The 22,655-nt window shown below is 43.0% G+C and overlaps 1 protein-coding gene across 4 annotated transcripts in view; it reads left to right on the top strand.

The window, feature by feature from the left end:
• The window catches only part of RANBP17 (RAN binding protein 17), a 265,770-nt gene that overhangs the window by 41,000 nt on the left and 202,115 nt on the right, over positions 1 to 22,655 (top strand). For all 4 annotated transcript variants that reach the window (XM_048500116.1, XM_048500098.1, XM_048500108.1 and 1 more), the window contains exons 8-14: positions 1,464 to 1,537; positions 5,192 to 5,311; positions 6,986 to 7,132; positions 10,614 to 10,786; positions 11,370 to 11,563; positions 18,432 to 18,537; positions 20,589 to 20,724. In XM_048500116.1, the coding sequence (XP_048356073.1) occupies positions 1,464 to 1,537; positions 5,192 to 5,311; positions 6,986 to 7,132; positions 10,614 to 10,786; positions 11,370 to 11,563; positions 18,432 to 18,537; positions 20,589 to 20,724 (950 nt within the window). The remainder of the gene's footprint in view (positions 1 to 1,463; positions 1,538 to 5,191; positions 5,312 to 6,985; positions 7,133 to 10,613; positions 10,787 to 11,369; positions 11,564 to 18,431; positions 18,538 to 20,588; positions 20,725 to 22,655) is intronic.

Raw genomic sequence — 22,655 nt, 5'->3', positions numbered from 1 at the left:
AGAGGAGACGTCTGAGGGGAATATGATTGAAGTCTATAAAATTATGCATGGGGTAGAAAATGTTGACAGAGAGAAATTTTTCTCTCTTTCTCACAATACTAGAACCAGGGGGCATTCATTGAAAATGCTGGTGGGAAGAATTAGGACTAATAAACGGAAACACTTCTTCATGCAACGTGTGATTGGTGTTTGGAATATGCTGCCACAGGAGGTGGTTATGGCCACTAACCTGGATAGCTTTAAAAAGGGCTTGGACAGATTTATGGAGGAGAAGTCGATCTATGGCTACCAATCTTGATCCTCCTTGATCTCAGATTGAAAATGCCTTAGCAGACCAGGTGCTCAGGAGCAGCAGCAGCAGAAGGCCATTGCTTTCACATCCTGCATGTGAGCTCCCAAAGGCACCTGGTGGGCCACTGCGAGTAGCAGAATGCTGGACTAGATGGACTCTGGTCTGATCCAGCAGGCTAGTTCTTATGTTCTTATGTTCTTATGACATATCCATTGAGGTGTCTCAGGGGTTGGTTCTGGACCAGTACTTTTCAATATTGTTATAATCTGGATGAGGAGGTGGAGGAACTACTTAGTGTGGTATAGTGGTTAAGAGCAGGTGCACTCTAATCTGGGGAACCAGGTTTGATTCCCCACTCTGCCACTTCCGCTGTGGAGGCTTATCTGGTGAACTAGATTAGCCTGTGCACTATTCGCAGATTTAAGTGCTCTCTTGGGGAACATACCAGGAGAGACAGCTGGGTGACCTTGGGCTAGTCATGTTTTGTTGGAGCTCTCTCAATTCCACTCACCTCATAGGGTGTTTGTTTTGAGGGTGGGGGGGGAAGGGAAAGGAGATTGTAAACCCCTTTGAGTCTCCTTACAGGAGAGAAAGGGGGTGGTGGTATAGATTCAAACTCTTCTTCTAATTAAATTTGGGGAGGATACCAAATTAGCAGGGTAGTGAATGTCCTGGAAGATATAGAATTCAAAAAAGATCTGAACTCACTGGAAAAGTGGATGGATGTGAACAAGATGCAATTCAACAAGAATTAGTGCATGGTTCTACCTCAGGGCAACAAAAATGAGAAGGCCACATACTGGATGAGGGATATACTTCAGTGTAGCAGTGTGAGTGCAGGCAAGCACAGGCAATGGAATACAAGGGGTTAAATATTCTTTGCAGCTCTAGTAGAATTTGTGTGAATTCTTGAGCTGAGCACCAGCTAGGAAGGATAAAGTTGTAGAATAATTAGATGGCCTTTATTGTCAGGGTCAGTTTAAGTGTTGTCCATGATTTATTTGTAAATTGTGGCTTGCTGTCTTGTTCGATATGTTCATTAAACTCTAAATGGGTCATTCCTCCCTCCCCCTCAGAGTTTTAAATGACATGTACCATTGAAGTTTACTCTGTTCAGAATATTCTGATAAAATGAAGTGAATGAATTCCTCTTTTTATTTTTCTTTCCCAGTATTCCTGGAGCCAGAAACCTTGGACCTCTTTTTTGATTTGTACCATTCCCTCCCGTCAGTGCTGTCCCAGTTAGTAAGTACATCTTTAATAAACACATGAAATAATGAAAGAAGGTTGTGTTTGCTGAAAAGCTGTCAATCTTCTCGGTACGTGTTACTGAATGTATGAAAAAAAATCCTGATTAACCTGAACATTCACTCTTGTGGCCATGAATTTACTGGAAAAGGGTGGAGAAATCTGAGGACAACTAATTCAGATTGAAAACAGTGGGACTTCAGTGCTGGGCAGCCCTGTTGTGGGATGGCCACAAGTAGTAGTAGTAGTAGTAGTAGTAGTAGTAGTAGTAGTAGTAGTAGGAGGAGGAGGAGGAGGAGGAGGAGGAGGAGGAGGAGGAGGAGGAGGAGGAGGATTTATACCCCCCCTTTCTTTCCTGTAGGAGACTCAAAGGGGCTGACAATCTCCTTTCCCTCCCCCACCCCCAACAAGCACCCTGTGAGATAGGTGGGGCTGAGAGAGCTTCGAAGAACTGTGACTAGCCCAAGGTCACCCAGCTGGCGTGTGTTGGAGTGCACAGGCTAATCTGAATTCCCTAGATAAGCCTCCACAGCTCAGGCAGCAGAGCGGGAATCAAACCCAGTTCCTCCAGATTGGAGGATGCCTGCTCTTAACCACTACACCACTGCTTCTCCTTGTGGGTTGTTCCACAAGTGACTTCTCTGGCAGGCAGCTCCCCTAACAAATATATGCAGAAATTACCAAAACAGGCATTCCTTTTTTTCTCTGCAGTAAGAAATTTGGTAGCACAATTTGTGAGACGCAGTCAACACACGCAACATAACGAGGCGGTAGGATTTTGAGGGATTAGAGTAGTCAGTGTCACTTCAGACCCAGGTAGATTCTACACTTAGAAAAAATGAAACGCATAGATATAGGGTGGGTGACAGCTGGCTTGGCAACAATACATGTGAAAGGGATGTGGGAGTCTTGGTAGACCACAAACTGAACCTGAGTCAGCAGTGTGACATGGCAGCCAAGGAAGTTAAATTCAATTCTGGGATGCATCAATAAGGGTGTAGTGTCTGGATCGAGGGAAGTAATTGTACTAGAGGTGTTCCTCCCATTGGGCAAAGTGGGCAGTTGCCCAGGGCGCCCCCTTATGGGGGGCGCAAAAACTGCAAGTTCGTTTGTGGGATTTTTTTTTTGTATTTTCAGTGTTTTTCCATTTTTGGCCTGCAGAGGGTGCAGTTTTTAGGCTAGCAGCACCAAAATTGCAGGGACTTTTCAGGAGACATCACCCAGGTTTAGTGAGGTTTGGTTTAGGGAGTCCAAAGTTATGGACTCCCAAAGGGAGTGCCCCCATCCCCCATTGTTTCCAATGGGAGTTAATAGGAGATGGGGGCTACACCTTTGAGGGTCCATAACTTTGGACCCCCTGAACCAAACTTCACCAAACCTGGGTGGTATCATCAGTAGGGTCTCATGAAGATACTCTGAAATTTTGGTGCTGGTATCTCAATAATTGCACCCCTGACAACAGGCACCCCCCAAATTTCCCCAGATTTTCTTTTTAAATCCATCCCCTTCCTACCAATGCTTGTTTTTTTCTTTCTTTTATTTTCTCAATGCCTAATAAAGGTGGTGGTGGTTGTTGTTGTTGTTGTTATTTCCACCCCCTTCGGCATGGATTTAAAGGGAGAATCTGAGGTCCCCAGTTTAAACATTGAAAGTGATGCTGTTTCAGGGTGGGGGAGAATCAGTCCCAAAACAGCATCACTTTCAGTGTTGTTTAAACTGTGGACCCCAGATTCTCCTTTTAAGGTGGCTTTAAAAGGAGAATCTGGGCTCCCTAGTTTAAACACCATTGAAAATAATGCTGTTTGCAGGTGGATTCCAGCATCACTTGGTTAAACTAGGGAGCCCAGATTCTCCTTTTAAATCCACCTTTTAAATCCACCCAGTTTAAATAACATTGAAAGTGATGCGGTTTTCCCCAATTGGGGGGACTGGATACAACACCATAAAATGTTTTCACAGCAGTAATAAAACATTTTGAAAGCATTTTGAAAATGTTTTCAAAAATATTTCTGCTGTGTGGCATGACCTATTGCTGTGTTCAGATTTGTGAGCTGGGGCATGTTCTATAATGTGATGGTGACTTTGAAATGACCTGGTGGAAAAAATCGTTGTTTGGTCATGGTGGGAGAGGGTGGCTGCCCATGGGGGAGGGGGCATCAGGTTTTGCCCAGGGCTCCAGTTTGCCTAAGTATGCCACTGAATTGTACCACTCTACTCTGCATTGGTCAGACCTCACCTAGAGCAGTATGTTCAGTTCTGGGCACCACAATTTAAGAAAGATATTGACAAGCTGGAACGTGTCCAGAGGAGGGCAACCAAAATGGTAAAAGGTCTGGAATCCATGCCCTACAAAGAGAGGCTTAGGGAGATGGGGATGTTTAGTCTAGAGAAGCGAAGGTTAAGGGGGGACATGATAACTATGTTTAGATATTTGAAGGGATGCCATGTCAAAGAGGGAGCAAGCTTATTTTCTGCTGCCTCAGAGACTAGGACGTGGAGTAATGGATTCAAGGTGTAGGAAAAGAGATTCCACCTAAACTTTAGGAAGAATGTCCTGACCGTCAGGGCTGATTGGCAGTGGAATTCACTGCCTCGAAGATTTCTGGAGTCTCCTTCTTTGGAGGTTTTTAAACAAAGGCTGGATGAACATATGTCGGGAGTGCTTTGATTGTGTATTCCTGCATGGCAGGGGGTTGGGCTTGATGGCCCTTGTGGTCTCTTTCAACTCTATGATTCTAGGGGGAATAATTTCAAAAGTTCCTTTCCCCACATAAGAAAAATCGCAGCAAACAAAAAACAAAGAGGAGGAAAGTTCTAGTTCTTCCCACAACGGTAGCTTTGCACTTTGTAGGCAGAGTTTTCAGTAGGGGAATTCTCAAGTCAAGTCAAGTCAACTTTATTGTAGAGCCGAAGGCCATTACAATATTACTACATTAAAACATCTGATCCAGCTTAATATACAAACAGATACAAAATTTACAACTAAAAATCAATTATGTGGTCACTAAGTCCCTCACAATCCCCCTTCCAATGTGTCTAAATTGGATTCAGACATATCCTATACAGTTTTTAGTTTAATCGTTTACTTTTGTGCGTTCTTGGAACGAATCTTTGAGGCTGCCAAAGCGAAAAGGCCAACCCTATAGGATATGTAAGGATCCAAATCTGCAAGGAGAAGGTATATTTTATCTGGGACAGAGATATAAAACTGTGCGGAAACCTTGCCCTAGCCTCTGCATACAGGGGACTGTTCAGTACATAATGAGGTAGATCCTCTACTTCATGTCTGCAAATACAAATTTGTTGTTCAACTGGTATTTGAGCATATCTACCTTCTAGATCAGGGGTAGGGAACCTGCGGCTCTCCAGATGTTCAGGAACTACAATTCCCATCAGCCCCTACCAGCATGGCCAATTATCTTTTTATAATGTACAAACAACTATTTTTCTACATAGCCCTGAGGATATAGAAACGCCCATTTCACTGACCTATTTCTAGGTATAGAATCATCAGCTTTTCCTTATATATATTAATTCTGGCTGTTCAAACTAATGTAGAGAGTCTTCTAGACTGACATATAATTAGTACAGCAGCAAAGAATTTGTTGCTTCCTGCCTGCATAATCTCTTAAATTCTTGTTTTCTTTCTAGGCACTTTCCTGTTTAGTTCAGTTTGCTTCCACCAGGAGATCCTTATTTAGCAATCCAGAACGTGCCAAGTACCTTGGTAACCTGATCAAAGGAGTAAAAGGAATACTTGAAAATCCTCAGGTATATATTTTTAATTTGTGACACCAGTTCTGGATGCCTGTTTCTACGTTCCTAAAGATGTCTTGCATGTCTGATGAATCCCCCAGGTGAATCAAGTCTCAAGACTGACAAGGAGCCGACAAGGAGCAGAGAAATTTGGACAAGGGGAAATCTCTTTGATGGATTCCACACGGGGCAAATATAACAGATGTAGAGCGTAATACAAACTTTACAAGTTCCCACCCCCAAAACGAGTTAGTCTTGTTTTATTTCCCTCAAACCGGGATTTTTGAAAATCACTAAACCAGTGATTCTTTTGCAAAATTCCAGGTTGGAGCCTCTCCTGCGTGAACAGCCGGGCAGGAAACACTTTATTTCCCTCCCTTCCGCCACGCCGTCCACAGTTAGGGAGAATCCACTGCCACAGCAATAGGTTCATTATGCCCTGCTGTTGCAGGGAGGCCCTGTTTTCTTTTTTCTTTTTAAATTTGTGTGTTGCACATGCGCAGCTACGCAGGTGCAGCCGATCATATTGTGAGATGATTGGCATGGGTAGGGGGTTTCATTTCTGTATGCCTGCACAGCTAAGCATGTGTCGCAGGAAAAAAAATTTTTTTTAAGAAGAGAAGCATCTCTGTGAGAAGGTGCAAAAACAACCCGGATTGTTTCCGTGGGCTCCAATCAGTGCCTGCACGGCATACTTGTGAATGGGAAAAAGGCAAAAGAGTTCCTTTATAACGACTGCATCCCGGTATACATTTGCTGTGTGGAATCCACAATTGTCTCCTGGCCTCTCTCATGATGGTGAATTTTTAATCGATAAGTTATTGCACTAATCCAAGACAAGGTATTTAGAGAGGACAGACCTAATTCAATGCATAAAGTTGCACAAGACACAGTTTGGAAAACCCATAATCCTGTGTAAAAAATTATAATGGTGTTTTCAGCTAGAGAAAGGACTGGGGCACCATAGAGTAACCGAGGAGCTACTTTTGCACTGAATGCTGTAATTACTCCTGGAATATACTGATGTCCTCTTGCATAACATTTTTAACTAAGGCATTTGCAGTTGGCTGAGGTCTTGTCATTTATGTGAAGAAGTCAAGGTTCTGACAGTGCTGCCAAAGGCACATCCCCATTCGCTTCCTCTCTAATGTTGCCAAGGGGCAGCCAAGTTATTTCACTGTCTTTCATATCTTTTTTTCCTAGAGGAACTTCATACTCGAAACTTAGTAACTGAATGGGATGTTGTGCGTTTTGGCATAGTAAAATTATGTGTATAACTTGTCTTTTTTTGTTCTTGATTGGTTTAATTGTGGGTTTTTCAACTTCTTGCTATCTATTATACACACGCATTGTGCTTATGTCAGTTGTTTTCTGTTCTTGATCATTCTTTCCATGCACTTGATTCTTCTACTGTGCCCAGGTTCTACCTGTTGAACTTCTTTGTGTGTGCTTAAAAGGACATTTGACCTTTCAAAATAAGTTGTATATTTGTTCTTGTTTCTGTCTCTTCTTTTGAATTGCCTTCCTAATCTTTTTCAGGATCCCGCAAAGGACATGCAGATCATTTTGGGGGTGATTTTTGTACAGGACAGCTGTTTAAAATGGCTTGCCCCCTGTTGAAAATTATCTGTGACAATTATGCAATTACTCTTACAGCAGTCTGTCTTCACTTTTTGCTTTGATGTTTAGGGTTTGTCTGACCCTGGGAATTACCATGAATTCTGCCGATTTTTGGCTCGACTAAAGACGAATTATCAGTTGGGAGAACTAGTAGTTGTGAAAGATTACCCAGAAGTTATTAGACTGATAGCCAGCTTCACTATTACTAGCCTTCAGGTAAGAGAGTGATAGAAGTATCTTTTAATAAAATATGGACCTTTTTTTGTACCTCTTTGCTTGACGATAGCCTTCGACCTGTTGTCACCCATGGCAGCACTTCATAGGACTCTCCCAATTTATTTCAGGTCACATGCACAGAGCAGGCCACACCCTGGATTTGATTTTTTGGCATGGGGGTGAAGGGGGTTCAATGACTATAATACAGGTGCCATGGTTAGATCACCATGCCCTGAAGCACAGGTGTCAAACTCGCGGCCTCCAGATGTTATGGACTACAGTTCCCATCATCCCATCAAACTCGCGGCCTCCAGATGTTATGGACTACAGTTCCCATCATCCCCTGCTAGCATGGGAACTGTAGTCCATAACATCTGGAGGGCTGCGAGTTTGACACCTATGCCCTGAAGGCTCATATGACCATCCTGCCGCCTCCTCATATGGGTGGCAAGTTGATTTATGCTCGCCCACAGAGACTTATAGATCCAGTGGGATTCTGGAATGCTCTACAGGACCCAACCCCTTCCCACAACTCATTGGATGAGCTGGTAGGAGATTGATATGACCAGCTCTCTGACGCTTCAATGAGATCATGCCCCTGTGCCCTCTTCGCCCTTGTTCCAAGTTGACTCTGTGGCATATCACGAAACTGAGGAGAAAGGAGCAAGAACTCAGACAGCCGGAGTGAATGTGGTGGAAGACTCATGACAAAGTGATAAGAACATCTTGTATGGTACCTAGGAAAGGCTATGAGATGGCGGTGAAAACCAGAAAGAAAGAATACTTTGTGGCAAACATCACGGCCTCTAGCTTGTGCTCAGTACGATTATTTAAGTTGAGTTGGCGATTGACAGTATTATCAGATCGGCTGCAAAATAATAGAGATTTGGTCACTAGCTGTGACAACTTTTGGGGAGTTTTTCGCTTATCACTCCACCAGGACCTACTGGCAACACTTGATACAAATAGCAGACTGGAGGCCCATTGCCTGCCTTCTGGTCCTGTATTGGACCACTTCAATCGGCTCTCCCAAGATGATGTGGACAAAGACCTCAGGGCTGTGAAGTCTACCATCTACCTGATGAATCCATGCCCATCCTGGCTGGTCAGTGGGGATGCAGGACCCCCTTGGGGAACATTATAAATCTATCCCTGAGTTCGAGCTTCTTCCCCCAAGAGATTGAAAGAGGCTGTGGTGAAACTGCTCTTTAAGAAACATCTTTGGATCCTTGTAATCCTTCTAATTGCTGCCCAGTCTCGAATCTCTCGTTTCTGGGTAATGTAATTGAGAGAGCGGCTGCGGAGCAACTTCAGTGGTTCCTGGATAAAAATCAGCCGTGGATCCTTTCCAATCTGGTTTTGCATGGTGGCTACGGGATGGAAATGGCTTTGCCTTCACAGATGACCTCTGGAGGCACCTGGACCAAGGCAGGTGCGGGCTGCTGATATTATTAGATCTGTCGGCAGAGTTCAACTTGTTTGACTATGATATCTTCACCAACTGCCTAGCTAGCATGAGGATTCAAGAAACAGCCTTGCGACGGCTGTGCTCATTTCTCCAGGGCCAGGGACAAAGGGTAGTGATTGGCAGCTGAACTTCCGCCCACTAGTCGTTGGTGTGAGAAGATCCACAAGGAGCTATTCTCTTGTCAATCTTATTTGTTATCTTTATGTGACCTCTCACTGGGCTATTCTGGAGGTTTGGACTGGCGTATCATCAGTATGAGAGGAGCTGCATGGTGTAGTGGTTAAGTGCTTGCACTGCCACTCACACGATCAGGAATTCGAGCCCCCTGTGGGTCAGATATCCTGGCAGCTGGCTCATGATCAACTCAGCCATCCATCCATTCTTGGTCGGTAAATAAGTACCTAGCTCATAGCTTGGGGGTAAAGAATAGCCCGGGAAAGCAATAGCAAACTACCCCACAAAAACGGCTTGCCTATAAAATCACTGCTCGCAGTGGTACCTCAGGGTCGGATACGACTGAAGAAGAAACTTTACCTTTTTAATTATCAGTATGCTGATGACAACGTTGCAGTGACTGCACTCCTTTTCCCAGGGGCAGGGCAGAGGGTATTGATGACACGCAGTTATATCTGTTGATGGAGGGTCAACTGTGAGCTGCCCCAGAGGTTTTAGCCAGTTGTTTGGAGGTTGTGGTTGGATGGATGAAAGAGAGCTGACTGAAGCTGAATCCAGTGATGACAGAGATCATGTAGCTGGATCCGCACGTGTCAGGCAGAGAGCGCCAGCTACCGACCCTGGACAGTCTCCAGCTGAAAGCTGTGTCAACTGTCAAGAGCCTGCTCCTGAACACCTCCTAAACCAGTGGTGGCGAACCTATGGCACTCCAGATGTGGCGAACCTATGACACTCCTGCCAGCATGGCCAATTGGGAATTGTAGTCCATGAACATTTATTTATTATTAGATTTTTATACCGCCCTCCCATGGGAACTGTAGTCCATGAACATCTGGAGTGCCATAGGTTCGCCACCACGGCCCTAAACTTTGGAGCCCCAAGTAGCACAAATGTTTTTTTCATCTACACCAGGCAAAGCAGTTGGCACCCTAACCTTTCCCAACCCAATCTGGCCATGGAGATCCATGCAAAGTCACCTCCAAATTCGATTTCTGCAATTTGCTCTATGCAGGGCTACCCTAGGGCCTGCTCTGGAACTCCAGCTGGTTTAGAATGCGGCAACAAGGACCCCATGGTGGGCACTCATATAACCTGTTCTCCACCAGCTGCACTGGTCTGGGATCTGTGTACCCATGGACTGTCTCTCCTGGTATGTTTCCCTAGAGAGCACTTAAATCTGCAAATAGTAATTTAACTGGTGGTCCCTGGTCCAAAGGAAGTTTGCCCAGCCCCAACCAGGGCCAGGATTTTTTGGCCCTCACCGCAGTCTGGTGGAATGCTCTGCCCAACGAGACCAGGACCCTGCATGGACCTTATGAGGTACTGAAGGTCCTGCAGGGCAGAGCAGTCCTACCAGGCATATGGTTGAGGCAGAGGTGATACCATCTGGCCTCCCCCTTCTTTCCTTGGTTCCTTCTTTCCTTTGATTTGGTTTTGTTTCATCGAGTCCACTGTCAATCCCTCAAAGGTATGGGATGCTGTTTATAGCATCTTGTGACAGGAATGTATATTATAAGATTGTTTTAAAATGTTTTTACTGTTGCATTATTATATTAAATGGTTGCGAGCCCCCCTGAATCCGACAGGGGAGGGGTGGCATATTCAATCTAATAGACTAAACTAAACGCAAGTGTGCCAGTAATATTATTCTGTGAGATCATCAGCCGTATGGACCATATCACATTTTACAGTTTTACATAACATCCTGGGGTTTCGGTTCTAATTTTGAGGCATGAAAAGAAATAATAAGTAACGGTGGTAGCGAACATTACGTTGTCTGTAATTGCTCACATTGGGCTGAAACATACTCTAATGAAAATCTTATTTGTTTCTTTGTAGCACTGGGAATTTGCACCAAACAGCGTTCATTATTTGCTAACTCTTTGGCAGAGAATGGTTGCCTCAGTGCCTTTTGTGAAATCATCAGAACCCCATCTCTTAGATACGTATGCACCTGAGATCACAAAAGCGTATATTACTTCTAGACTGGAATCTGTCCCCATGGTTATAAGGTAATATGAAGTAATCTTCTTAGTTAGTACAACTGTACTGTTCAGATTGAATAGAAGACTGTATTCATTTGGATTTTTGCATTAGGCTAATGGCATTGATTTTACATGTGAAGGGGGAAATGCTACTGAATTCAGCTGCCTCTAGTTCAGTGGTCTGCAATCTGCGGCTCTCCAGATGTTCATAGACTACAATTCCCATCAGCCCCTGCCAGCATGGCCAATTGGCCATACTGGCAGGTGCTGATAGGATTTGTAGTCCATGAATATCTGGAGAGCCGTAGGTCAAGATACAAAATGTATTTTACATTTGCCCAGTATTGTTCTGAGAGTCAATGCAGTGTAGTGGTTGAGAGTGTCGGATTCTAATTTGGAGAACTGGGTTCAATTCCCCACGCCTCCACATGAAGCTTGCTGGGTGACCGTGGACTACTCACAGTTCTCTCGGAACTCTCTCTGCCCTCACGGATTCAGGTTATGGCAAGCCATCTCCAAATCTGTGTTGCCTTGAAACCCCCCACAGTTGTCATAAGTCAGCTGTGACTTGACAGCAAAAAAAAATGTTCTATTTTTGTGTATGTTATAGAGATGGCTTAGATGATCCCCTAGATGATACAGCTACAGTGTTTCAGCAGCTGGAACAGCTCTGTACAGTGAGCAGATGTGAATATGAAAAGACTTGTGCTCTTCTTGTTCAGCTGTTTGATCAAAATGCACAAAACTATCAGAAGTTGTTGCAGCCTTCTAGCAGAAATCCAATGGCACTCTCCATTCAAGAAGGTTAGTATATATAGATTTTCAACTTTTCAATACACCTGCTTATCTGTGTGATGCATCTACCTTCTCCTGATCTGTTGACTCCCATTGGAAACTGCTGCTTTTTTTGAGGGGGGGGGGTGTCTGGGGACATGCTCCTTTTTAGATGCAAGTGTTTTAAGTGGAATTTTTCAGATTTGACAGTTTCCTTGTTAACATCAGCACATGTCGAACAAATGCAGTGTTACAAAAGTGAGAATCAGTTCTAAATGTTGATATCAGTATTATAGTTTGATTTCTCAGATGCAGTAAGCATACCAGTCGCTTTGAAAAAAGGTTGCCTTTTTGTCTTCCCTGTCCAAATTCAACTCTTACAGCTCAGCTTTTCTGTGACATGCTATGCTTTGCTGATCCATTTGTTAATTGTAAGGGGCTTTAGTGTTGTACCGATTCGTCATCTTCTTGGTTGCTTTTAAAAATGACCCTTCTAAGTAATGGGGATGGGGGCATCACAAGTCTCAATATAGATCCTGCAGCCTTTGGGAGAGCTGTAACACCTAGACTCATTATTCTCTCATATGTTTGGATGTTTACGTCCCCACTCTTAATTATCGTCATGACATCACCCCATGGGTGGGTGCTTGCACAGGGGACTACTTTTACTTTTTACCTAATGAGTTATTTCAAAATGTTGCCAAGAAACTATTTGGTCTTAAGATAAGAATGAATTATGGATCAGAAAGATCTTGGCTAAGCAATCCTAGTTGCTGTAACAGACACAGGGGACTATGTTTTGCCATGTATAACAGGATCTCTAACTTTCTTACCTCTTTGCTGAATCAGGAGGTCCTAATCTTTTTGCCTTTACGGAATGATAGTAGGCATGGCAATGGTCCAAGGGAACAGGGAAGTCAGCCATCAGGGAATACAGAGAGGGAGACCAAAGATAAGTGAAATTGCAGAAGATTGAGGAACCAGGATCCTGAGCAAAAAAAGTAGATGGAAGGAATAGGAATCTGATGGCCAATTGAATGGGGGTGATGCATGAGTGGCGAAGAAAAAGCTCATGATAACGAGAACTGGAGCAGTTATGTGGTATTTTGAATAATCATTGTGAGAAAGTGACAAATGGCAGAGTGGATGCCTGTCTGCAAGTCAGAATTGCTGCAAGAAGCAGGATAGTGGCCCATTACACATGCAACCCTAACCCTTGGGGCTCTTCTCCATGCAGTAGGCTTGTAGTGGGCTCTCCTTTCATTTCCCTGTTTACACGCAAGGAGGCACTCCTGCCACAGAGCTTTTCTACAGAGAACTTTCTTGGGCCTGGGTCCCTTAACTCTGCCCATCAACTAATCTTGAAAGGCACAGAACTCATTCCAGATATTAAGATTGGTAGCTTAACCCTTTAAGCTGCACTTATATCAATATTACTGTTCCAAAAAATAATCCCCCACCCCCCAATGAAAGAGGCAAAGCAATTTCCTGGACCACAGGCTGCTAAAGAAGGGAACGTCCTAGAGCTGATATTCTCTCTTCCTCCCCTCCCTTCAACACATGCACACACTTGGTGGTGCTGCCGCCACTGGAGGACAGAGAGGCTTGTTATTTCCAAGCACTCTCTGTTGTTATTAACTCGATATCTCAATATCTCAATATGAGAATTAGAGGTCAGTGTGCTTTAGCCAAGCCCTACAAGTGAGCTTCTTTTCTGTGACTTGAAACAGTTGGCAACATGGAAGGAAGGGGGGAGAGGGAAGGTGTGGATGGCAGTGCGAGGAAGTGGGAAGGCTGGTGGTGGGCAGAGGAAAGATGTCCAGGGCAAAGCTGGCAAAGTCCAGGGAAAAGATGTCCAAGGCAAATCTGGCAAATCTGTACTTCTCTGGTGGCAAAGCAAATAAAAATCATGCTAGAAGACTTACCCTGCATCTGCTCATTGAGATCTTTAAACTGGATATTAACCAGCCAGTTCATCTCCACTAGATTTGGTTGCTTCTGTCAGTGCAACTGTATGGTCTTAACAAAGTCCAGGGGAGCTACAACCACAATTAGATGAGCTGCTGTTATGTTGTGGAATGTTCATGTTCCAGTGCTCTAGTGGGGCAGGCTAGTAGTATAATACATACCAGCTGTATTTTAGTTAAAGAGTCGAATGTAGTTACAGTGCTGGCAGCATGCTGAAGGCAAGTAGATGTCTTGCCAGCTATTAAAGAGGAGTGGGAAACTTTCCCAAGAAGGATACGTTACTGAGCAGGTAGCTGTTTTGGCAACTTTGTAGTGTCAGTATATAACTGTGTACACTGATGAGCTGTGCTGTTGTTTCTTTGTGTCACCTTCCTGTCTGCAATAATAATATCTTCATGTCTGGATTGCTGAGATAATGTAGAGCAGTGTTCCCAACCTTTTCGAGGTCAGGGTACCCTTGACCTCACTCTTCATATCTCACAGTACCCCTGCCACCACCCTCCACCGTCCCCTCCCATTTCCCCTGCTTGCCACACACCCCACCTTCCCCTCCCAGGGTGAAGGGAAGCATTGGTGGTGGTGGTGGCTGCTGACCTTGTGGCAGGCCCTGCCCCATGGGCCAGCCCCATGTCCTTGCTGGCGCCGGTGGGAGACACCACAAAAATGAGGGGGGGCGGTAGTGTTGCTGTGGTACCCCTGGGACATGCTCACGGCACCCCAGGGTACCACGTAACCCTGGTTGAGAATGGCTAATGTAGAGAAAAGCACACTGAATGTGCAGACCTTGAGATAGGTGTGTGTGTGAGAAGTGTTGTCAAGTGTCAGTTGACTTACAGCACCCCCTAGTGGGGTTTTCAAGGCAAGTGATAAGCAGAGGTGGTTTGTCATTGCCTTCCTCTGCAGAATCTTCCTTGGACCTACCCAGCTTAGCTTGTAAGATCTGGGCTCCACTATACCATTCCAGACCTTGATAGAAACAGTGTATTGCTGAAATTGAAATCTCACCTTTGAAGGGGATAGCAATTCATTGCCTTCAGAAAATTAAGAACATCAAATATTCTGTGTCATAACCAAATCAAATCCAACTTTACTATGGTCGTAGACCAGTATATATCACAAAAATACATTTTAGAAAACATGACTAATAATCTACAATCATAAAAGCACAAGTTTTAGATAAATTAATTACAGTTCTGTATAAAATACAATCAAACATTCGTACTTCTTAAAAATTATGAAATTTAAAATGATTCATTGTGGTTATCAAGGACCCTTGTCTCATTGTGGACTTTAATCACGAAGTTGCAAAAATAACCATTGGCCTTGAAGTATAAGGATTTTCATTTGATATATTTTGTGTCTCAATCTGTTGTGCCAGTATGTAAGATGAAAGGGTTAACAAATGTACTCAGATAAACTTTTTGTTGGCCAGTAATTTTGAATCTTTCCTGCACTGAATATTGGCAGTACTTTATACCTCCTGCTCTTTACATAATATTCAATTTCTTTTCTCTGAACTAAACACTTCTGTTAGTACAGAACAATAAATGTTACCTCCCCTAGTTGCACGCACTTTAATTTAGATGTTTAATGGCTTTTAATGTTGCAAAATAAGTTAATATAATATTAAGACCTCATTTTATTATATTGTCTTGCTCTCTGTATCGATTATGATGCAGTCAGGGTTTACTAAAACAATAATCCCCAAGAAATGGTCATTAACAGTAGTTAACGATTACTTGTGATCTATGTTAATGACTGATTTCTTTGGGATTATTGCTGTTATAAAACATAATTACAGATTATTACCGCAATAATTATTTTGGTAAAGAAAAAATATTCTCTTTAAGCAGCTGGAAAAGCAACACTACTGCATGTTTTAAGTAGCGAAAGCAAGAGCGGAGAATCATGATGGAAAATGAATTCTGTTTTCTGTGGATAGGGACCAAGTCAAGATCATTAGCAGAATATCCCATGTGCTGACTGAATTGCTTTTGAGTTTAAATTCAAATGTTGTTGAGAATATGAATCTGTGTTACAGTTCGTAAACAGCAGTATTGCTACTATTCAAGCATTCAGATATTGTGATTCTCGCTGTGAAGCTATACTTAACTGAGAAGTACTGAGTTTTACAAATATGCACTTGGTTACAGAATCAGATCTGAAAACAACAGCCTAAATAGTCAGTATGTGGAAACTGGGAAATTAGATGACTTGTTTCCGTTATGCTTTGGCATGGTACTGCCACATATCCAAGGGTTAGTTCTACAAAAGCAAAAGATTTGTCAGAAACAAATGAGTTTTTTTTTAAAAAAAAAACCCTCTTCTGTCAGATTATTAGTTAGGATGTTTCTTTATTGTATTTACAGTCTGCCTTTCTCACTGAGATTCAAAGTGTCTTACAATGTGTGAGTCACGAACAGACCATACAAAGAGACCTCTGATAAGTTCAGTATAGGTTGATACAATCAAAATGAGGGGATGTTGAACTATGTAATAGGACTAGTCCAGGGGTGTCCAATTGGCCATGCCAGCATGGTCCAATTGGCCATGCCAGCAGGGGCTGATGGGAATTGTAGTCCATGAACATCTGAAGCACCAGAGTTGGACACCCCTGGATTAGGATTACTGATATCCGAATGAACAAAGCATATTAGGCATAATACAGAATACACTGAAGAAAAATGGTATTACATCAATAGGAAAAGGTGAAAATGAGCTTTGTATGTGATAGTGTCTTGGATTGAACCCTGTTGCTCATGGGTAACCAGTGGAGTGACTATAGAATGGGTGTAATGTCTTGTCTAGCTCCTCATAATAACCTCATAATTACCTTTATCAACTAGTGTCTCTTGAATTAATTCAAGGACAGTTCCATGTTCAATGGATTACAATACTCTTACCTTAGCTATACTGTGGCATGGCATAGGTTGGCTGAGTAAACGTAGGAGGCCATCTTCTAGGCTTAACCAAGTTGGAAGGGATCCTATTTTGCAGATGCATTGACTTGCTTCTACACAGCAATAGTGCTGGCCCCAGTGTAAAGAAGAGGAGGAGTTTGGATTTTTACCCCGCTTTTCTCAACCATGAATAATCCCAAAGTGACTTACAAACTCCTTCTCTTCCTCTCCCCACAACAAGCACCTTGTGAGGTAGGTGGGGCTGACAGAGTTCTGAGAAAACTGTGACTAGTCCAAGGTCACTCAGCAGGTCTCATGTGTCAGAGTGAGGAATTAAACCTGGTTCTTCAGATTAGAGTCCACCTGCTCTTAACCACTATATTATTATTATTATTATTATTATTATTATTATTATTATTATTATTATTATTATTATTATTATTTATTTATTTATTTATTTATTTATTTATTTATTTATTTATTTATTTATTTATTTATTTATTTATTTATTTATAAGCCGCCCTCCCCCGAAGGGCTCAGGGCGGCGAACAACAGACAATAGAGCACAGTAAAATCAGTAATATCAGCTATAAAATCAATTAGAAACAACTCTATATATTAAAACCCAACCCCCTTAAAAGCAGCGTTCTAACATCAAACGTATCGATGGCGTCTCTCTAGTCAGTCCCCTGAAAGGGAAAAGGGAAGGAAAGGGTGGTAGATCCACAGATGTTATGGGAGAAGGCGGGGAAGCCATCAATGGTGGCGGACCCTCTCAAAGGCCCAGTGGAACAGCTCTGTCTTGCAGGGCCCTCACTTGGAAATCATTTAGATGCCCGCGGGGAACCCAGCGTAACTAAGGACAGAGCGTTCCACCGGAGGCAGGGGCCAGGAAACTGTAAAAGCTCCTGGCAATTGGAGTAGCAGGCCAGCCAGCGTCGGTGAGGGACCAGAGAGGATCACCAGGTAAAGTTGGCCTCTCTACTTTGACCCCGCTTGGGAGGGCGAGGTTAGGAGCGATATGGGGCAAAGGAACTTCATACCATGTGGTCTCTTTCCTGACAGGTAGGGTCAATTGTTCTTCATCAGTGGTGGAAAGTATAGTGTTCTTCAGGTCATAGGCTTCCAAGAATCATAGGTTTCATCTTACCAGGATTCAGTTTCAATTTGTTGTCTCTTAGCCATTCAATCACAGTGGTCAGGATGCCAGGAGGTTTAGACAGACTGAGCTGGGTGTAAGAATATTGATGACAGCCAATAGTCTCCTAAGGGGTTTATGTAGAGGTTGAATAGTAAGGGGGATAAAAATTCCATATGGTATATCTCACTCTGATGTCCTGGACTTTGACAGCAAGTCTTTGAGAGTGGGCTGTGAAGAACCATTTAAAAAGACATCACCCGATATCTACTTTTGCCTCCAAACATCTCAGTAAGATGGCATGATTTGCTGGGATGAGTATACCTAAAATAAAATTTGTAACGGAAAGCAAATTTAATTCATGATACTAGAAATTGTTTCAGCTGATGGGTATGTTGTAATGAGTAATATTCACTATGTTTCAGATATTTGTGCTTACATTGGTGCTTGTGGACAATAATAAGGACAATTCAGTTGCATTTGTATTAAGACTGATTTTTTGTTATTCATAGAGCAGAAGCAATTCTTCCCATTTTAGAAGGCTGGTAAAAATACCAGAGATTTTAACATTTTATCTTTAAATCTGAGACCAACCAAGTACTTCTGGCACAGTACTAAATTTCATCTTCGTATCCTCCCTCACTGTATATGACCATTGCATGGGAGTGAATACTGTAAACAAACCTTGCATCAGACGAGTCTGACATTTACCAATTTGTTACAAGAAGGACCAAATGCTTTCTATAAATGATTATTGCCACTGTTCCTTAAATGTTAGCAGTTCCCAGGGCAGACTAGAAAACGCCCAAGAATGTGAAGAAATCGCTGACACATTTCATGGAATTATAACCAGATTCCTTTTGTTTGTTTTCTTCTTTCCTTCCAATATCAGGACGCCTGGCGTGGCTTGTATATCTTGTTGGAACAGTTGTAGGAGGAAGGTTAACTTATACTAGTACTGATGAACATGATGCCATGGATGGTGAATTATCCTGTCGGTAAGCATATCATTTCTCTGTACAAATGACCAAGATGGGTTTAAGATTTTAAAACTGCTGTGGTAAGGATCTTCCTCAAAAAGGAGATATTGGCTACCGGGTGAAAGTTGCTGAGATCTTCTGTCCAAGGATGACCTCTTCAGGAGGGGGTGTACCACTGCCTCCTCTAAGTTACAAGTCACCTCTTTACTACCCATGGAGGCATTCACTACCTCCAGGACCCATGCAGCCAATCCTCCCCAACTAGATTTAATTACCCACGATGAGCAAGGATCCAAGGAACATGTGGTTAGCCACAACCCTACAGGCAACTTGTCCATGTCCTTGGGACGCAACAATTGAGATTGATCCCATATAATGGTTCTCTGGAGATCACCTCAGGATCACTCAAAACCATGAAGTCCAACTCCATTTGAATCTGAGTGACTTTGCCCTGAAAATATTTTGAAAAACCATCTCAGTTGACTCAGTTGGCAGAGCTGGCCCCCTACCTGGCAGCAGACGCCACCCATTCACTACTTGGAAGAGTTCAGCTGGATGGCTACACATGGATGCAATGGAGGTGAAACGTAAACCCTCTTCACCGCCTTTACTGCCATCTGGTAGGCTTGACAGTGAGCTCTCACCAATGTCCGATCAGATTCGTAGCAAGTTTTCCTCCATCACCACTCAAGTCGTCATCCTAACTGCTTCGTAGCCCTAAGGTCCCCCGTATAATAGGGGCCAGAGAGAAAGAGACAGCTGAAGCTAGACTTTGCACTGCAGGCTGGCAGGCAACAGGAATCCAATGCAGGCAGGTAGTAATCCAAGGGGTGTTGTGCAATTGAAGCACCAGAAACTCAGAAGAAAACACAGCAGTTACATCCAAGTTTTGCACTGAACTCTTTCAAACCTGTCTGGAATGGGATCTGCTGGAACTTGGTCTCCTATTTTTGCTCTGTGGCAGTACACGGAAAAATTAAATCCAAGCACAAAATGCCTTCTGTGCTTGGCTAACAAGCAGTGTTGTCCCTATTCTCAAATCCTATTGGCCACTCTGACAATGTGCTCCCACTTCCACCCCCCCACCCCGATGCTCTTGCAGTCTAGGTTGAGACTGCAGAACTTTGCAAAACTGCAATAGAAAGTGCATTGCAGCCGTTTGTCCCTTTGGGATGCTTCGCTATCCCTCCCACCTCCTCCTGTTGCTCTGGAAACCAGCCACAGGGCAGGAACAGGGCAACAGGGATTGCTCCTTCAACAGCAATCCAGTGTGTGTGTGTGTGGGGGGGGGCACTTTTGCCAGCCCAACAGAACCAATCTGAAGCCACCAGAGCACCAGCCAAGGTAAGCTGAAATGAAGGTGTGTGTGTGTGTGTTAAAATTTGAAGACCAAGAGACAGCCTTGCAATTGGGCTTTCTTTTAAAAAAATGATCCCCCCTCCTCTTTTTATGGGCTGTGAGAACTGGGCCATGTTGATGGGAGAAGCTGAAAGCTGAGAAAAGCTTCATCTGATAGCCCATTTTTGTTTTCAGCCCAAAATAACCCTCCAAAAAGATGAAATTACTTTTTAAAGGTTTTCTCCCAGCTCAGCTATTCGGATGCATAGTCCTAGTGAAGACTCACTGTGTAGTTAATGAACCATCTTCAAACTGTGATACTAGATCCGGTTTAATGAGCCCTAAGTAACCCTAGTCATTGAAGTGGCCCTCATTTGCACAGTCACACTAACCATAGTTCATTTAATTAAAACATAGTTTTGTGGGATGTTTGAACCAAAGCAGTAATACCTTACAGACTATATTGTATTGTATTGTATTATTTGATTTGTATACTGCCCTCCCTTGAAGGACTCAGGGCGGTGAACATCAGCAGCATAATAGCAAGCATCAGTGATCATAACATCAAGCAACAAAACATCAATAAACATAGCATCAATAAACATTACATTATAAATATAGCATTATACACAACGTATGAAGAAATATATGTAGCTATTTTAGTGGCTTCTGCATCTTTGCATTTTGACTTAGTTTTGAATGTCAAAGAGTAAATTATTCTCTTATTTCAGAGTCTTCCAGCTAATTTCTTTGATGGATGCCCAGTTGCCCCGGTCTAGTAATGAGAAAGTAGAACTTGCGATCCTGTGGTTTTTGGATCAGTTCCGTAAAACGTATGTGGGAGACCAGCTCCAGCGAACTTCAAAGGTAAGTGCATTTCCAAAGCGGCTTGCTCAGCTTCCATTTAAAAGGAGAGAGCTTGTCATTTGTGAATGTTGTTAGGGCCCATGGAATATTCTTGGCCTGATCCTGAGATGTGTGTGTGGAGGGAGCTGAATGGAGATCAACTTTGCTCACTGAAATGCAGGTATGAGCTCTTTGGACAAGGAGCTACATGACCGTGTTGGATCTACTGCTCATAGAGCGGAGTGTTTTTCTCCTGTGATTAGCCAGTGGATAACTAGGTGGCATTCATCTGTTTCTTGACATCTTTCCTGTGTTTGCAGTCCGTTGCCTTTCAGCGCACCATATGCGAGGACTTCACATTTTCAACTTCCGTATTCATTAAACAGTTTGAGATCACACTGCACTGAGTCTGCTGTTTCAAACATTTAACAGGGCTCTGCTATGTTGTATTATATTTCACAGCTTGGTATGCAAGATTTATTCTTTTAATAGTTCTGGCCTTTTGACAGATACTCTTTTATGCAGTTTCTACTGTATTTCTTATATTATGCTTGCCCCCCCTCCCCCCATTTGAAACAGAGAAGAGGGAGAAGTAAGAGGCATTCTTGAAGAAAAAGTAGTTAATTTACCCTAACTTTAGGGGACAGTGATAATATAGACGTTATAAAGAGCTCCTCAGTTAGATTGAGAAAGATCTTGAGAAAGAGTGAGATAATTTTGTTTCTTCCCCAAGCAAATCTTTTGCATGAAAGCAATGATAAAAGATTTTGTTTTTAACTCACGTAGTTCAGTAATTGTGCTTTTTGGTAAGCAAAGCAGTTGCTATGTTTTCCCCTTCTCCCCTTCAGATTTACACCATTTTGCGGTGGTTACTTAATTTAATGTCTTCTTACTTTTACCAGCAAGAAACCACAATATTCTATTAATCTTTCTTTCCTTATAATCAAATACTTTCGAATACAATCAAATTCTCTCCCATGCAATCAAATACTTGTGATTGCTGTAAATACTTTTCTAATTTTGAATTGTGACCATGATGTGTTAAAACACAACTGATGTCATTCTATGTGAGCTGATGGTTTTACTGGTCAGTAATAAATCATTGTATATTACCTGTGCTGCGTATTGTTTCATAGATGATTGTAGACCATCATCGATATATTTATTTGCTTATCTTGGATCGTAATAAAGGTGAATGTTAAAGATCAGTAGTAATTGATGTCAGCTAAGCTGTAATCATTTTTCTGGCTGTATGTAAAGTATTTTTAGAACCTCTTTGTAGCATCCTGTTTTGCTTTTTGGGGACCTCCCTAAGTGCAGCGTTTCCCCATGTCCCAGTTATTTTAATACCTCTCCTCCGTGATCCACTAAAAAAATTATGGCCTATTTATTAGTAAAATAAAACTAATTTGAATGTCACCCCGGCTCGGCAGGGGTGAGTCCAGCCCTGCACCGGTCCTCATCTGCATGTGGCAGCGTCAGAGAGGCTCCCCGGGGTGCTGCTTCCGCCCCCACCTCCTTCGCGGTACCAGCGTCTGTCGCAAGCTGTGGCTCTGTTCCTGGCCCCTTTCTGGGTGGTCCGTTGGCCGGGGTGGAGCCCTGAAGCTGTTGCATCATCCTGGCTGGTCCTGCTCCAGGTGGGTGGTGCCCTCTGAGCAGGGATGGGGGATGAGGTGGTCGGCCCTAGCCACAGACATTAGGTGACCCTCATTTTGCTTTTGTAACCCGGTGCCTGGTCACAACCCATTATTTGGAAAACACTGCCCTATTCGAAATACATAGCTAGAGGGAAATTGGAAGAATCTTTTAGGACTCTGTTCAATAACAAGGCCAATTCAGACTCTGCATTTTCCACTTTTCCGTGTCATGTCTTTTACTTAGAGTGTGGTTCTTAGGTAATTGCTAATCTGCACACCTGAGACTTGGTGTATTGTTTTTGAATGAAACATTTT

This window comes from Sphaerodactylus townsendi, linkage group LG01 (assembly GCF_021028975.2).
Source record: "Sphaerodactylus townsendi isolate TG3544 linkage group LG01, MPM_Stown_v2.3, whole genome shotgun sequence".
NCBI classification, from domain to species: domain Eukaryota; kingdom Metazoa; phylum Chordata; class Lepidosauria; order Squamata; family Sphaerodactylidae; genus Sphaerodactylus; species Sphaerodactylus townsendi.
The sequence above is the reverse complement of the archived record's forward strand: the minus strand, read 5'-3'. Positions and strand labels throughout refer to the sequence as shown.